Source organism: Lissotriton helveticus, chromosome 9 (assembly GCF_964261635.1).
Source record: "Lissotriton helveticus chromosome 9, aLisHel1.1, whole genome shotgun sequence".
Classification (NCBI taxonomy): domain Eukaryota; kingdom Metazoa; phylum Chordata; class Amphibia; order Caudata; family Salamandridae; genus Lissotriton; species Lissotriton helveticus.
In genome coordinates, this window is record NC_136070.1 from 284,230,876 (window position 1) to 284,248,465 (window position 17,590).

The window sequence follows — 17,590 nt, forward strand, 5'->3', positions numbered from 1 at the left end:
TCGCTGCTTGCGGTCTACAGGACCCATGATGATCGATGCCGGCAGTGCGGCGATTATGCAAATGAGAAGTGGAGGCCACAGTGCACCGCGGTGATGACTGTGGTAATGAAGAGGCCATAGTATTCCAGTGAAAGGCCTATGATGCTGGGCCCTATTTGTTGGTCAGGGCAGGATGATGTGGGGAGTACACCACCAGTCTCTGTGCCAGCAGTGCTCAGCAACGTGGTATAAGAAGGAAGCCCTAAATGGGGCCCATGCATTGACCCCTTGTCGCTCTGCCCCTCAGCTGCTGACGTTGTTTGTACATTCACGCTCGTTGCTCACCATAGTGAGAGAATTGGGGCCCCCATGGGATATGTAGTGCCTTACAGAGGTCCCAAAAGAAGAATCCCGCAGTCCTAGGGCCCAGCGGCAGCAGCCCCCACAAAGAGGTATATGGGAAGACATGCGGCAGGGAGGTGGGTGGGGGAGAGGCGCTGCGGGGCTACCCAAAAGCGGGGAGGACTCACACAATATGTCGCCAGCCAGCATGTGGGGCCAGGAATGTTCAAGATGCCCCCAACTGCCCTGATGCCAACTCTAGGCTCGATTTACGTGGAGCCACCTCGCAGCCACCATGGCCCTGCGCTCAGGCTCGCCCGCGACCCCTGTCATCACAGGTACTCTGAGAGCTGCTTCAGGCCACTACCAGTGAGTGGCTCCGTATCGACGATAGCTGCACCCCCATCAGCATCGAGGGGTCAAAGTGTTCCAGGGAGCAGCAAGGAACCACGGAGACGGTTGGCACCGACTATTACGCCGGTGGGGTGATGTAAGGCTGCATTAACTGTGCGGCTGCCCTGTAGCTCCTTGGTTAAGCTGCCATCTTGGTGCTCAGCCAAGCCACGCCCCCTCTTTTAGTGTCAGAGAATGTCCCTCCCCATTGGAGGCATGTGCTTTCACAGACCACCGGCCCAGTGCTCCTCTGAGATTTTGTGTACTCCCACGGTCCCCTTATAAGGAGAAAACCATTTATCGATTTCATCTCTCACCCCGTAACTGGTTACCAGGTCTTTGGGTAGCCGTACCTTCTTGTCCTCTTCAGAAACTGATGCTATGTTGCCAGCTTTGCTGCTAGAATCTACTTGTTTTTCCCTTAATTCCAGCTCCGTAAGACTCCTTTTGTTGGCCATTTTCATCCCCTCAGCCTCCTTTCTGAGTTTGGCCATCTGTAGCTTGAACTCCCTCTCTGCCTTATTGTATGCCAGCTCCTCTGGGGTCAGGCTGTGCAAGGAGACACTGCTTCCTGCTCTGGCAGAGAGGTCTAACTCAGGAATTGTGTCATCCTTCTCCACTGAAGGCTGGATTTCAGAGCTGATGTCCAGTTTCTGATCCTGCTCATTCAGCTCATCCTCATCATACTGTTCCTCTGTGTCTGGTGTCAACCAGTGGACCTCTGTTCAGACCTTCAGAGCTTTCTGCGGCTTCTTCATTGGCAATCCCAATTTCCTTGCAGAACGTTTTTAACTCAGCCACAGTGTAACTTTCTAAGTTACTCAGCTCAAGCTCCATTGCTGTAGGTATGGTTTGAGACAGTTCAGTAGTGGGAATGGGGACTAGAATAAAACAAAATGATGCCAATCAGGAAGAATTTAAAAACTCAATATTGTCTTAGATTATTTATGTAGGGTGGTAGTGTAACATATGATTACTGTATGGCACCGCACAAACACAAGTCCAAACCTTCACCGCTGAACGCCATTCTAAAAAAATTGGGTAACTCGTTGAGAGGGCTGAAACCCTTCCCAGGCAGCACCCACAATTCTTCTAAGGGTGAAGTCACAAGCAATCCCTGAGCTCTACCCTCAGATAACTTGACACTGAACAGTCAGGTTTAACTTTGAGGCAATGTGTAAAGTATTTGTGCAATATTACAAACAGTATCACAGTGAAAACAGACCTCCAAGGATCCCACACCAGTTTAGAAAAATGAAGTAAGTTTTAATACATGAAACAAGACCAAAATGACAAAAATCCAATCAGCAGAATCAAAGATTTTAGTAAAAAATGGCAACAAAAAGCCGAAAGCACTAACTGTGGATTCCTGGTTGTGCCAGTCCGGGACAAATTCACAAGTTCAGACCGACTGCGATGGAGCACGAGCTGGCTACAGAGATCCAGTAAGGAGCGCTAAACAGAGTAGATGCTTCAATTTTGAGATGTAGCGATGCTGAGGTGCAAGGTCCTGTGTCGTCATCGAAGATCCAATCAATGAGGGTTTGGGATCAGAAGGCTGGTGTCGGTGATGCATCGCAGAGTCTGGCGACACGTCGGTTCCAAGGAGCTGAGAGGCTGCGATGTAGAGTCTGCCACTGGTGAGAGATGCAAGGCCCTGCACTGAGGGTGCGTTGTGCAGCTGCAGTTCCGATGAGATGACAGGATGCAAGGCGATGCAGGTCTTTGCGACGATTCAGATCCACTCAGCAGCGGAGATGTGTCGATTCTGCTCTGGGCTGTGCCACCCAGCAGAGGAGATGCATCAGTTCCGCTGGATATACATAAGCTGACCAGCACCTTAGGCCAAACTTCCATGGGACCAGGATTGGGGTAGCACCCCTTTGCAGGGTAGACTCACTAATGGCAGAGTCTAGGTTCAGGTGTAGTGTTGCTGGAAGCCTGTTGTGTCCCTGAGGCTTCAGATCAGGAGGCCAGCCAACTAGCCCTTGAAGTCATTCTGGGTTCAAGAGATGCAGGCCTAGTCCTTCTCAACCAGGCAAGAGGGCAACAGATCAGAACAGCAGGGCATCAGTACTTCAGAACAACTGTCCAGCAGAGTGGCAGTCCTTTCAGCCTCAGAGTATCCACAGGTTCAGAAGTGTACTGAAGAGTTGGTGTCTATGGTCCAGTATTTATACCCAATTGTGCATTTGAAGTGGGAAGAAGCTTCTAGAGGTTTCCCTTTGAAGTCCTGTGGCATCCTACCTTCCCTTTTCCTGGCTCCTGACAAGCTACAGGGGGGAAATGCGTCCTTTGTGCAGAGGCAGCACACAGCCTATTCCAGTGTAATTAGGGCTTGCCAAACTCCGCCCTCCCATCCTGCCAGTGATGGCCCATCCAGGCATACCTAACCCCTCTACTGTATGTCGCTGTGTACACCACCCTAAGGCTGACAGGTCTAACAGAAATGTTCTATGTATAGTACTTTAGTTAAAGTGTTATATATAAATTGTTATTATTATTCATATATTTACTACTGGTACTACTGCTACTACTACTACTACTACTACTACTACTACTAATAATAATATTAATCGTAATAATAATAGTAATAATGATAACAACAATAACGTATCAGAACTGGGTTGGAATTTTGACTACACATAGGGGAACATTTAGGCTATCTGGAAACTCATTTATTTGGAGTACCAACAAAAATACAGTGCTTAGAACAAAAATAGTTATTCTCACTTGCTCCTAGTGGATTATCACCCACTGAAGCTCATGTGAGTGGGTTTTTCCGCAGTCTGACCAGATGTATTCTTGTGTTAAATCTCATGTCATATAATGGATGTAAATTGTGTTTCTAATTTACATTTACTCTCTCACTCTTCGCATGACTTTTACCGTCGTGATGCAGCGGGATTTTCAACACTGGACTTGCCTTATTTCCTGATCTCACCCACGTGTTTTCTGCTGATATGAACTTAATACTGTAAGTACTTCCAGCTGTGCTGCATGAGTTAACCCCAACCCCCCACCCCTGTTCTACTCCTGGACCATATACGGTCACCTCTGCACGTGAATAACAGAGGATCAGAAAACATTTCTAAGTGTTATTGACACCAGGTAATAGTGGTCAGTACAGGTTACTAATTGGTATTTGTTCCCATCCTCCGTTTCACTGATGTTCAATAGTGCTGACTCAATATCCCGGGTAAGATCTGGTCATCCATCCTAGAGGAAGTAATTTGCAGTTATTAAAAAAACGACTCCAATATATACTAAGCGAGAATGTACAACCGCAAAAAGAATGAAAAATCAAAAAAACTTGCAAAGCAGAAAAAAAAAGTATAAAGTTAAAAATACCAAATTGGACAACAAATTACTAGAATGTGAAGCAGGCAAATTCTGCCTGGTTTTTAGTTTCATGGTGGAGCGATCATGGTTAATACAAATCTAAATCCACTTTGCAGGCAGCCCAGAAAAAAGGCACAGATTCCTTGCCCTAACATGTGCAAAACGCTTGTGCCCAGGCAGTGTGCATCTTCACAAACTCTAAAACCCTCTGGAATGGTGCGCGCTGCCCAGTACTTCATTTGAGCTAGTGGTTCCAGGTGAAGCCCACCAGCCCTCATGTTTGGGGCCTGGAACCTTCTTTTTGTTATCAGACTGTGACCAGGAACAATAGAGAGAAAGTCAGAAAAGGGAGAAACATAGAAGAAGAGAATGATGGAAAGACAGTGATCAAGGAAGAAAGCAGATAGGAAAAAGAAACTGCAAGAGTGAGATAAATAGGCAGGAAGTGTCTGGTGGTGGATGAAAGAGGTATGAGGCAGAACCAAGTCTAGACACCCATGGCAGTCTCCAAACCTGGCACTTGGTAGCACTGGTTGTGTGCTACTGAGTAAAACGTTGGGAACTGGCATTTGTTATTTTACAAATTAAGCACTGCGGACAATTGTTTTTCTGAATGCTCTAACCAGAGAGCTTGTTCTGATTGGCTGGTGACCATTTGATTCACTGTTTATAATTTGTTTCTGTGTTTAGATTTGTAGGGCCCTCATCGCACATTCAAGGATAAATTCAGAACCCTGTGCAAGCACTTGTTTGCACAGGGATGAAAATTACGAGTTGTGTGATAATTATCACATGCTAATAGATTTCCCCAATACATTCTAGCAAGTTAAACATGTTGAAATTGATCTATGTGTGGAGGAGGGGAACAAATAAAACATAGATTTTAACCGAACCATTCTAGCAAGTTAAACATGCTGAAATGTAACTAGGTGTGGAAGAGGGAGCCAAATATAACAGACAAAACATATGTGTGAGAAGCTGGCCTGGTATATGATGTCAACTCATGTAAGTGGGCACCTTGCACCAGTCCAGGCAACCCTTATAGTGATGTAAGAGATCTTAGACAACCTTAGAAAGCTCTCTAAGTGGTAGCTGTGGAGAGCCGCCTTTAGGCTTATTCCAGAAGGAGTGTAAAGCAGCTTGTTTTACTAGGATTCAATCTTATAGTATAGATGAAGTGAAAAAGAACCACATCTAGTAAATATAACAATATGTATTTATTATATATTACTCTCTAGTATGTTTCAATATCTCCTACACTGAGATAAACACAATGCACACAATACTTTAGCAAAGAAACACAGTATATTGCACGAAATACACAGTGGACGCCAGGGGGGGACCAAACCATATACTAAGAAAGTGGTATAGAACCACAACTCAGATTAAGACAGGGTCAAGAGGATGTAGAAGTGCTGGGACCCCAAAGAACCACTCAAGGTGAGTAGATAGGGACCCCACAGAGAGCGTGTACAGAGTGGAAACAAGGCCGCATGCTCCGTAAAACTCTATGTGCAAGTCATGGTTGGATTTTTAAAGATTAAGGACCCTTCCCAGTGGACCCTGAAGAAACCCTGTGGATGACAGAAGGTTGGAGAGCCACCCTACCCGTGGATACTCTATTACCCATGTTACCTACACCAGGGAAGCTGGGTGCATACGTGTGAAGTGGTGTCGGAAACCGCAGTCGAACCCAATGGAGGACTTCAGGAAAATGCTGCTGTGGAAGAAAGAAGAAGTGTCCTGTGGAATCTGAGGATGGATTCTTGATGAGAGGTACCTGCAAGCAGAGGGGATCGAGTCTATGTCACTTGGGAGTGACCAGGAGACTTGGAAGACGAATGCCCTCCGATGTCGGGTGTTGCAGGATAGATGACAAGGACCTTGACTCTGCAGCTGTGAGGACCAGGCGACACTGAGGAGGACCAGGAGCCATGCACAAGGTGTCCCACAAAGGATGTCGATTGCTGAGGGGTCGGTGTCCAGCGGGAGCACCAACAAGCCTTGGCAAATGCAACCAACACAGCAATCAAAGAAGGAGCAGCGTCTAGACCAGCAAGGTCCAGGAGACTCACTAACAGCAGGGGAGTCAGTGCAGGCACCGAGTAATCAGGGGAGCCCAAAAGAAACAAATGTGACCCTCAAGTGGACCCTACAGGCCGGAAGCACTGGAGCCGTGAGAGGACCTCAAGCAGTTCACCAAAAGATACAGGCCACGATGCACATAATATGGTGTGGCTAAAGATTCTAGTCACTGGAGCTGCTTGCGGTTGGGGCTATTTGGGTCGGTTATTGCAACCCCCACTATGGATACTGGCTTCAAAATTGGTGAGAGGACAGGGCAGGCCTTGGGAGCTGTGGAAAACCACCTGTGTTGCAGAGCCCACAGAGTCCGGAGGAGCTCAGGATCTGCAGACTGGTTGACTTAGATGCGGTGCCTGCGAATGCAGGAGAGGAACTCCTTCACTCCAAGGGAGATTTCTTCAGGTGTCTTTGATGCTTCACAGGCCTTCGAAGGTTCCTGTATGATGCACAGGAACAGAAGATGCAGCTGTCTGGAAGAGATACGAAGTCAGACCCAAACGTAGTCCAGCGAAGTCCAGAGTGCCCAGACGGTAGAGGTGCAGTTGTCTGATCTGAATCTTACCCCATGACAAATCTTGGGACCTACACCCAGGTAAGTCCTTAAGTACCCTAGGGAAAGTTTTGGGAGGATTCAGGGGACCCTCCCAGGGGAGGGTCTGGAGCGCGGGGAGGTTACTCCCATGTCGTTTGTCCAGTTTCACACCAGAGGGGGAGCCAACGGCTCCCAGAACTGGTTTGAACTGGACTTTGCACGGGAACACCAAGTGTTCCCCTCATACAGACTTTCTGGCGCTGGCAAACGCACCTGCCCAGTCCCAGTACACTTAGGGGTCCATTAGGATGGCGGACGGACTTAGTCCGCCCCCCATCCCAGTGCAAAACGGGACCGCCCGTCGTAGAAGCGGCGGTCCCGCCTTGACAATTAGGATGCGCCCGCCACACTGGCGGGCGCGTCCTGTATTTTTACCATTGCGGTGGGTGGTGCAGAATGGGCCGCCCGCCGCAATGGTAAAAATGCACGTTGTGCATTTCAAAGCACAACATGACAGGCACCGCGTGGTGCCTGCCATGTTGCACTTTGAAATGTGGTGGGTACCATAGGTACCACCCCATGTGCACCCCCCACCCCCCGGAGTCCCAGGGGGCCGGCAACGGGCCCCCGCAGGGAGTCTCCACATGCCGAAAGGCATGTCTGCAGGCCCATCCTAATATGGCTGGCGGTGTCTATTAGACACCGCCACCATATTTACGTCCGCTGCAGTCCCCCCCGCCATAGTAATATGGTGGGGGGGTAATGGGTGGCGGGCGGGCATTAATGGCGGGCGGATCCCCACCGCCACCATGGTGGTGGAGATCTGCCAGACATCGTAATGGACCCCTAAATCTTGTCTGGAAGGTGGTCACACCTCCCTGTGACAGGATGCCTATTGTTCCACATTCCTCTGCTCGAGCTTGACTCAGCAGCAGGAGGGCAGAAATGTGTCTCTGGTCGGCAGCAACTTTTTTGCGCTGTCCAGTTCTAGAAGGTTGGCACCGGGAACACTAAGAGCCTATTGGATGGCTCTTCCAGTGATTGGAATTATATGATTCCAACATGTTTAAATGGTGTAAATCTGTTCAGTAGTTCCTGAGAAATTAGAAAAAGAAAAAGTTTTGATATCTATGGCCACGGTGGGTTCGCGAACCCTCCGAGCACAAGCTTCATTCTGATTGACTGCCAACACTCCAAACCAGGAAGTGTTGGCAGCCATCTTGTGACTCACACAAAAAATATAAGCAACTAGCCTAATTAAATATTAATTAATTAATTCACACTAATGATCAACCAATTATTATTTAAACATAAATTAGTTCCCACACTTTACCCCATAACCCCATAATCCACACCTAAAATTAATTATACAAATTCCATATTTAATTTTCAATTAATGAATCAATATTAAGACCTAATTATTAATTAGTTAAAAATACATTACTTCCCACCCTTTACCTCATAAACCTCACAACTCACACCTAAAAAAGAATCACACAATTACCATAATTAATTATAAATTAATTAGTTAACATAAATTAACAACTAATTATTAATTATTAAACATAAATTACTTCCCACCATCTACCCCTATAAACACCTCAACCCACACCTAATATTAATTCCACAATTTCCATTAATCATTTTCAATCAATTAATTAATATTAATTAAGAACTAATTAATATTGAATTAAAAATCAATTACTTACGACTCTTTATTCTAGAAACCCCACAACCCACACCCAAACAAAAATCACACAATTATCTTAATTAATTATCAATTCTTTACCTAATATAAATTAACTACTAATTATTCATTAATTAAACATAAATTACTTCTCACCCTTTACCCCTATAAACCCCACAACCCGCACCTAAAATTAATTACACAATATATATATACATTTGCAGTGAATTATTAATTAATCAAAAATGAATTACTTCTCACCTTTAACCCCTATAAACCCCACAAACCACACCTAAAAATGTCACAATTAGCATAATTAATGATCAATTCGTTAATTATTATTAATTACCAACCAATCAATAATTAATTACAAATAAATTTCTTCCCACAATTAACACTATAAGATCTAAATTAAACAAATAAAAACATAATCATTCATTTACTATAATGTATTACTTCCCACCCTGTTCCTCTATAAACCCACAACCCACTATGGAACTAATAAATGCAAAATGTAATTAAAATAACATTGATAATGACTAAAACTTTAACACATAGATTAAAAAAGATAAACAATACTTATACAAAAAACACTAATTAAAAAGTCGATATTTTACACAACTTTATTTTTGCAAACAATGTTAATGATTCTATTTTTTATTAAACGATATTTCTTACCTTAAATTCGATATTCTTGACCATGATATTCTTGCTGTCAATATTTCTGAATCACAATATTGGTGTAAATCGAAATTTCCAACTCAATATTCCGTCTCAACACCCGCAAGAAGCATACTCAAACTCTTATGCTGCACCCACATAACACCACACCTTAGGAAGCTTCACTGGCTCCCCATGTACAAGTGAAGCCAGCTCGAACTTTTCATGCAGACATAGAAAGTCCTACACAATTTAGCACCAATTTAGCACCAATCACCAGAATAGCATAACCACCTCATACACTATCACCATGTCACAAGACACCTACACTGTCCCTCACTCCCTGCATCTGCAAAAGCAAAACAGGAGGTCCCTCATTCCCCTACATTTCACCCAAGACAGGGAAGAACCTCCCTAAAACACATCAAAACCTTCTCTGCACTTCTCAAGTTCTGACTGAATGCTGAAGACTAGGCTCTTTGTATAACCACCTTGGGGACAACACACCAACATGCCTGCCATAGGCGCTTGGATACTTTCTTGGTTCATTAGTGTGCTACACAGATTGACATATCATCACATAACATTTTCAAGTTGAGAATAGGAGGTATTTAGTGAACGTGGTAAATACCTCACTCTGTGGGTAATTATTTTTTCCATGTATGATAAGTACCTACCCTATTCCACCCAACTTGTAATGTGGGCCTTATGGCGGGCTGGTGTCAGCTTATTTTCTAGTTTCCCTGTCCATGCCCGCCCTTCGAGTCCATTGACCAGTCATTAACTGACATGATAGGCAAACCATAATCTTTCAGCAATTTGTGGTTCACTGAAAAATGCCACCCGCCTTTTGTCTTTTTTATCCATGGTAGAAGGTAAGGACAGTGGTGTAGCTAGGGAGGGGCGATGGGGGCGGACCACCTTAGGCGGCACGAGTTTCGGGGGCAGCAGCCACCCCTCTCCCCCGCTCTTAAGTGCAGCCGTAATAATCGGCAACACCACCCTAACCTCCCCCGTTCTTAACTGCGGCCGTTGCGGCCACATAAATTCCCAGCAGCCCCCCTCTCTTCGATCAGGCCGCAGCGGGCAGCAAATGCAGGGGCTGAAAATGCAGGGGCCGCCGCAAGCGGCCTAAGACCTAGCTGGGTAAGGAACAGCACAAAAAGTCATCTTCACTTTGAGATTGTCTTACACTTACACAACAGAATAAAAAAGTTATCCCCCCCACCTCTATTTATCAAGACAGCAGGCAGTAAGTTAAGTTAAGCTGGCTGTTTTGCAGCCAAGTAATAATGGTGCAGGAGTGAAAGAGGGGGATAAAAGACAGCCAGAAAATGTTGGGCAACTGGTAGATATCTTAAAAATTGCAGATACTATACAGAGAAAGAAAATGGTCCAAAAGGAGATTGTGTGAGAAATTGAAAATTAGAGATCGTAGGATCTGTGGGTGTCTCCTGGGGCACTGAAGGGTGCTGTAATACTGCAGTCAATAGTTTTTCAAAATTTAAATGTAGAACGCTACAACGTATGCCTTCAAAGTATTTTATTCATACTTCATCTTGTTCTTTTTGATATCATGTATTGCTTTTCAATTCCATTTGTCAACAAACATGTGCTTCTCAAACATCAATCCATAGTGATTGCCATTCCAATGCATTTCGGCAAAAATGCCTTCATCAGGGAAATCTAAAAAAAGACATGAAAAAATAAACGTTGTAATATTCTACCTCTTATTTTATGATGTATACCGAATACAAGTTCTGGATTTTATCAGTTCATTCTGTGTAGTTGAACCATTAGTGCAAATGAATGTCTATTCTGAACTGCTCAGCCGTTCAAACCTGTGTGACACTATCTTCTTCAGTGCAAAATAAAACATAGTATAAACATATTCTTTCATAAACACTACACTCGTAAAACAAGATAGTCTCTCGTGTAGCTCTATGCCCCCAAAATATTTGCTAGCTCAAGGTTTATCCCATCGTGAACGATATGCTGCGATGCTAACAGGTGTTTGTAAAGTGTAATCCTTCTAGCGATAGGTGAATATAACAAATTACGCCTTACGTTTACCCATCTTAACTAACGCTTTATTATCGCGCTTACCGCTATGTGAAAGTTGTATCCTTTAAAGCCCGGATGGGATTCTGAAACAAGCTATCAGGCGAGTTGACAGTCAAGATAGAAAGCGTTTACTGACAGCCACTAAAACAGTCAAGGATCCCAAGATAACATGTATGAGTAAATTTTCAACTGTCACTCCCCAATACAAAAGTGTTATCAAAAAACATTGGCCGATTTTACAGACAGAACCAGACTTTAAAGAGATCTTCAATGAAATGCCCATTTTCGCTTTTTCCAGAGGAAGAAATCTGGGTGAAATTATTAAGCGACCGCCACTGTTAGAAAAAGCACAAAGATTCAAAGGAACCATTCCATGTGGAAATTGTGGAAACTGCAATAACATACTGCAAGGTAATTCCATTACCCACCCCATGAGGGGTAACAGCATCAGTTTGAAAGTGAATGCTACTTGTGATATCACAAACATCGTTTACATGATCAAATGCCCGTGTGGCAAGGCCTGTATAGGCCAGACGGAGCGTAAGGTAAAAGTACGAGTGAACGAGCACAAAAGTAATATCAGAACAAGGGCCTTGAAATCAGTTGTGGCGACCCATTTCATTGAAGCAAACCACCAGATCAGCCAGATTAAAGTTTGTGTGCTAGGGACAGTGGAAAAACGAGCAGATAGAGACAATAGAAAAACGCTGCTCAAACGGGAGAATTACTGGATTTATAGGGGCAGATTTATGAAGGCCTTGCGCCACGTTTATGCCGCTGTTGCGTCACGCAAGGCGGCGTAAACGTGGCGCATCCCTACGAACGATTTACAACGTGACGCATCTAGGCAGATGCGTCACGTTGTAAAGCCCTGCGCCGCTTGTGGGCGTTCCGGCGCAGGGTGGGCGTTCCGGGGCAGGTGCGCCTCGCAAAAGTGGCTGAGTGAAATCTATGAGATTTCACTCAGTCACTTTCCACGTCAATTCCTTACGCCTGCTTGAAGCAGGCGTAAGGGTGACGCACCATACATTTGAATAGATGGCCCCTGTGCATTGCAGGAGTCATGTCGCACTTGCGACATGACTCCTGCAATGCGCCGCCCGTGCGCCGAGAGATGCGTCACGCATCCTCACTGCCTTGCACCATGGTGCGCCGCATCATAAATGCGGCGCACCATGGGTGGCGGAGCAGTGGCGCACTGTGGCGCATGTTAACTGGCGCATCCCTGGGGATGCGCCAGTTAACATAAATCTGCCCCATAATCTACAGACTTTAAAGCCTAACGGGATGAACGAAAGAACTGAATTCAACTGTTATCTATAGTTCGTGTATATTATTACAGTATGCCAAAGCAGATGTCATATACCCCTTTTGACCAATTTATCTTTTGTGCGTTGGTTGATCAGTTGTTTTAAACATTTCATTCAATGTAGTATTCATTGTGGCATTTACCGTCTAATATTTAATATTGGTCTATAGAACTGTCATTTAATAGGTTAGAAATCTAGCGCGCACATTCTCCTTCTGAGAATCATTCACACTATTTCTAATTGTTGAACTAGTGTTGTTGCTAGTAAAACTTTATTATCCATCGGGGAACCACCAGTATACATAAACACACTATCCCTTTAAGTTCACTTGAAGCGCATAGATCTCCGTTTTTAAACCTCACCCTTCACCCTACGTCACACGCTGACTTTCTTCGACTTTCTTCGATGAGGCAATCATTGCTGGTTACTTTGTTTCACTGCCTGGACTCCCGCTTTGGACGGACCTAGGCTTTAAAGCATACAACTTTCACATAGCAGTAAGCGCGATAATAAAGCGTTAGTTAAGATGGGTAAACGTAAGGCGTAATTTGTTATATTCACCTATCGCTAGAAGGATTACACTTCACAGAACACCTATTAGCATCGCGGCATAACGTTCACGATTGGATAAACCTTGAGCTAGCAAATAGTTTGGGGCATAGAGCTACACGAGAGACTATCTTGTTTTACGAGTGTAGTGTTTATGAAAGAATATGTTTATACTATGTTTTATTTTGCACTGAAGGAGATAGTGTCACACACGTTTGAACGGCTGAGCAGTTCAGAATAGACATTCATTTGCACTAATGGTTAAACTACATAGAATGAACTGATAAAATCCAGAACTTGTATTCGGTATACATCATAAAATAAGAGGTAAAATATTACAAAGTTTATTTTTTCATGTCTTTTTTTAGATTTCCCTGATGAAGGCATTTTTGCCGAAATGCATTGGAATAGCAATCACTATGGATTGATGTTTGAGAAGCACATGTTTGTTGACAAATGGAATTGAAAAGCAATACATGATATCAAAAAGAACAAGATAAAGTATGAATAAAATACTTTGAAGGCATGCGTTGTAGCGTTCTACATTTAAATTTTGAAAAACTATTGACTGCAGTATTACAGCACCCTTCAGTGCCCCAGGAGACACCCACACATCCTGTGTTGGTGCAACCTTTTTTCATTTAAACAACTACTCCAGAGCAGGGAGTATACCTGTGGAGCACGACCAAACTTGTATTTATCCAAGGACTAACAGTTTAGTGCGCAGTCCCAACATAGAATTTATCATAGAATCTGTGACATAGAGAAGGAGAATGGAGATAGGAATTGGACAAATTTAGGACTATTTTTTCAAATTAAAATAAAAAGTTGAGGAGAATTTTGAATTCGATAGTAGAGGTAATGGGATACCTCCAAGACCAGCAACAAAAAAACTCAAACAAAACATTTTCAACATTTCAAAGTACTGTTTCATTCTTTTTGGAGCTACATTTTCAGTACCTATAATTTTCAGTACCTATAATTTAAGTAGGGTCTTTTTACATAGAACTAGTAAATTCTGCCAGACCTTCCTTTTATCTGAGTATTTGCAAGTTGGGATATGTTTAATGCTAGTGAGAGGATGGATTAAATCATAGTCCCGAGCCTTATTCCTGCATCAGGAATCCCTGCACAATATCCTTAACTGCAAGAAGGACTTCCTACACAGTCACAGAATACTGCTCCGCAACTGCTAATATTTTAAATTGTGTACCAACTAATTTATACTGAAGGAAGAGCCGAAAGAGAGAGCGAATTCACGAATCATTTCAGCTTTGAGTCTTAATGAGCCAAGTACATTCAAGTTGTGCTATTTTTCATTGAACACGTTTACCAAATATTGGCAAAGTCAATTGAGCTCTATAGCAAATGTGAAGGCATGCTCAGCTCCATCATCAATTTAAGGATGGTATGAGATGTTTGAAGCGGAATCAAACCTAAATAGCATACCTGCTGAAGAGCACAGTAAATTATTGATAGAAGCAGCCAGAGTGAAAGTCCTAAACAAGAAAAGATGCAGAGCTTGAAGTTTTGCTCAGGAAACCAGAAGATTAAAACTGTTAGATGTTTAGTGACTGATAAGACATAAGACTATTAAAGTAAATCTTCTGGAGTAGAAGATCCAGCTGATCGGTACAAACCTCTTTTCTGCACTAAGTCGCTCATGTAGAACTTTTATACACCTACTAAATTGTTATGGAAAAATGGCCTGTTGTTTTCTGTTGCATCTTGGAACTAGGGGAGGGATTCACTAAGATTTTGCACTGTGTTTGCATCACAAAAGTGATGCAAAAAGGCGCAAAATCTTTTTTTCCTAGTTATCTTTCCAGCGCTAAACTTTTTTAGCACTGGAAATAACGTAAAAGTAATGCGAAGCAGCGCATTGCGCTGCTTCGCATTACTTTGTGCCGTGGGGGCGTGCCAAGGATGGTGCATGGGCATTCCCCTGCAACCACCCAAGGACTCTGATGCTAAACCCAATTTACTAAAAACAGTAGATTGAGTTTAGCGAGAAAACTACGCCCATTTCAACTACGTGCAAGGAAGGAGAAATGCTTTCATTTCTCCTTCCTTTTCCGACTTTGCATGCGTGCTGCACTGTGCAGCATGTATGCAAAGTGGGAAAAGCTCTGCATTGTGAATAGCATAGCGTTTGTACAGGAATGGTACCCTTCCTGTCGAAAACCTATGCTACATTCATGCACACACCCTAGTGCTGCGGCGCTAAGGTGTGTGCATGGCGCACGACAGCTGAAATCAGCGCCGGTGCAAGTGAAATCGGAGGAGAGAGCCATATCTTTAAAATTATGGCGCTCTCCTGCTCCCTCCCTGTCGTGCAATGCAGCGTAGCCTCGCGAGGGCTGCGCTGCGTTGCCCCACTTTTTTGTAAATCTCCCCCTAGGTGTTAGTGGCTGCTTGCGTCTTAAGATCTAAGATAGGATTTGATTTCAATGAAATTTTCAATCTTTTTACTTCTGGTCATACAGGATCCAGCATCCAAAATCTATATTCTGAGACTGAATAAAATAAAAAACATTTATAACTGAACAATTTGAATGTTCACATGTATCAAAGAGTTTCCACGTAATGGAGTGCAAGAGTGAGGCAGCTCTTGAGTTAGATTTATTAAGCCATGCAAGGCCACCCAAACCTAACTGGCTTGATAAATCTAGGGTAACGTAACACAGCACAAATCATTGCATTGAATTACTCTGCCCAGGGAGGCGTTCCATGGGTGGAACGTGGGTGTTCCCATGCATCTGCCCATGGATTTTGGTGTGATCCCCGGTTTACCATAATTGGTGGATCTGGGAATTTATCAAAATGCTATACATAGCTGGGGAGGCGTAACGAGGAGAAGTATCTTTATTTCTCCTTGTATTTTCCTCTTTCTCATAGAAAGAGGAAAATGCCTCAGGGATTGTTTTTGTGCAGGAAAGTGTCCCTTCCTGCATAAAAGCATTCCTGCTTAGAGTGCGAACCCTTGCACATTGGTTCAAGGGTGCCTGTGCCGGTGCTAGGCAACATATTGTACGCCAGCGCAGGGAAAATACTCAATAAATGAGCTCTATAATGTTAGATACAGTGCATTTCTTCCCTATCACACAGCACGTCAAGGTGCACTCTGCGATTTTTAAATAAATATGCCCCTAGGTGTGCGCACAATTGTGAGGCAACACTTGTGCATGCCTCTCCATACTAAGAGGCCCATTAGAATGTTGGGTGGATTGCCCCGGCCCGCATGGCGGTGGCGATCCACCCGACATTCTTTCCCGCCCGCATGCCATTCCCCCTGCCATATTACTATGGAGGGGGGACCCCGGCGGACGGAAAGACCGTACGACTGGGCAGAAAAGGTTTTAAAATGGTGGCAGTTTCTGTTAGACACCGCCATCCATATTATAATGCATGCGGGGATTTGCCGATCCGTGCCGGCAATGCCGTCACAGAAAGGCAAGCGGTCTTTACTATTGGGGGCCCGTAGTGGGCCCCCAGGAATTTGTGGGGTGGGTGGTGCACATGGGGGGTACCTGCAGTTTCATGCACAACTTGGCAGGCACCGTGCGTTGCCTGCCACATTGTGCATGAAAATGCACAACATGCCATTTTGGCATTGCGGCGGGCAATGTCAAGAATCCAGGATGCACCCGCCAGTGTGGCAGGCGCATCCTAATGACCCCCACGGGACCGCCGCACTTATGGCGGGCATTCCCTTTCTACATCAGAATAGCGGGAAGACAAAGTCGGCCCGCCATCCTAATGATGCCCTAAGCTTTAGAAAAAAATTGGCATATCTATTGAAATTTCAAAGGTTTTTAAAACACTGAGAGGAGAAAAAAACTGCATATTGGTTTTTGCTGTTTTTAATTTCAGCAATCTTGGTGTGAAATTAATGAAGATGTTTATGCACTGTTTGTGCTCGAAAACAACAGTATACCTACTTTGCAGTAAGATTTTTCGGAAAACGGTTTTAAAGGAAGAGTTTGACACTTGTAATTTTGCACAACAAACATATTTTTCATACTTATAAGAAGTGCGTAATTATGAATTTGTCTAATACCATATGAAATTAAAAATATGCACACCCCTAGAATATTATGATGAGGACACAAGTGTAAAAATATGACCAACTAAACTTAGTGACTGTACACTTTTGAAAGTTATCCTTTTTAAGCCCTCAAGGCAGGATATGAAAAGCCATGCAGCGAAAAAAAAGGCATTTAGGGCCTGAATGTGAGTTTGACGCACAGTACCCCATCCATCCAACAATGTGGCAGAGGACTGAACTTCCCCCATACTGAAGGACTACTGTGCGTCAGATTTAGAGATGAGCGCTGGCCCAGCGGTCCACTTTGTATATTGAGAGATCGGAAATTATGGCGATTGCATTCGATGTATAAAAAGTTTGGGAGATGGCAGCCATCGGTTTTGATGGACATTCATCGAACTTTTTCAATGCATTTGTTTTTCAGGAACATACTCCCAAAGCAGGAGTTTGTGAAAAAATTATTGACCCAGGGTGTTGGGTCATAATTGTTTTCTGTTCCTCACTGCCAGTTCAAAGTGTCTGAGGAAGTTTTCCGTAAAAGAAGACAATACAACGACATCACCCCATCGCAAGACCTCTGCAACTCCCTCGCATCCTAC

The 17,590-nt window shown here is 44.0% G+C and overlaps 1 protein-coding gene across 1 annotated transcript in view; it reads left to right on the top strand.

Moving 5' to 3' along the window:
- TSHR (thyroid stimulating hormone receptor) overlaps positions 1-17,590 on the top strand; it is a 384,579-nt gene that overhangs the window by 199,577 nt on the left and 167,412 nt on the right. The window contains exon 4 of the mRNA XM_078662049.1: positions 3,617-3,691. Coding sequence (XP_078518175.1) covers positions 3,617-3,691 — 75 coding nt within the window. The remainder of the gene's footprint in view (positions 1-3,616; positions 3,692-17,590) is intronic.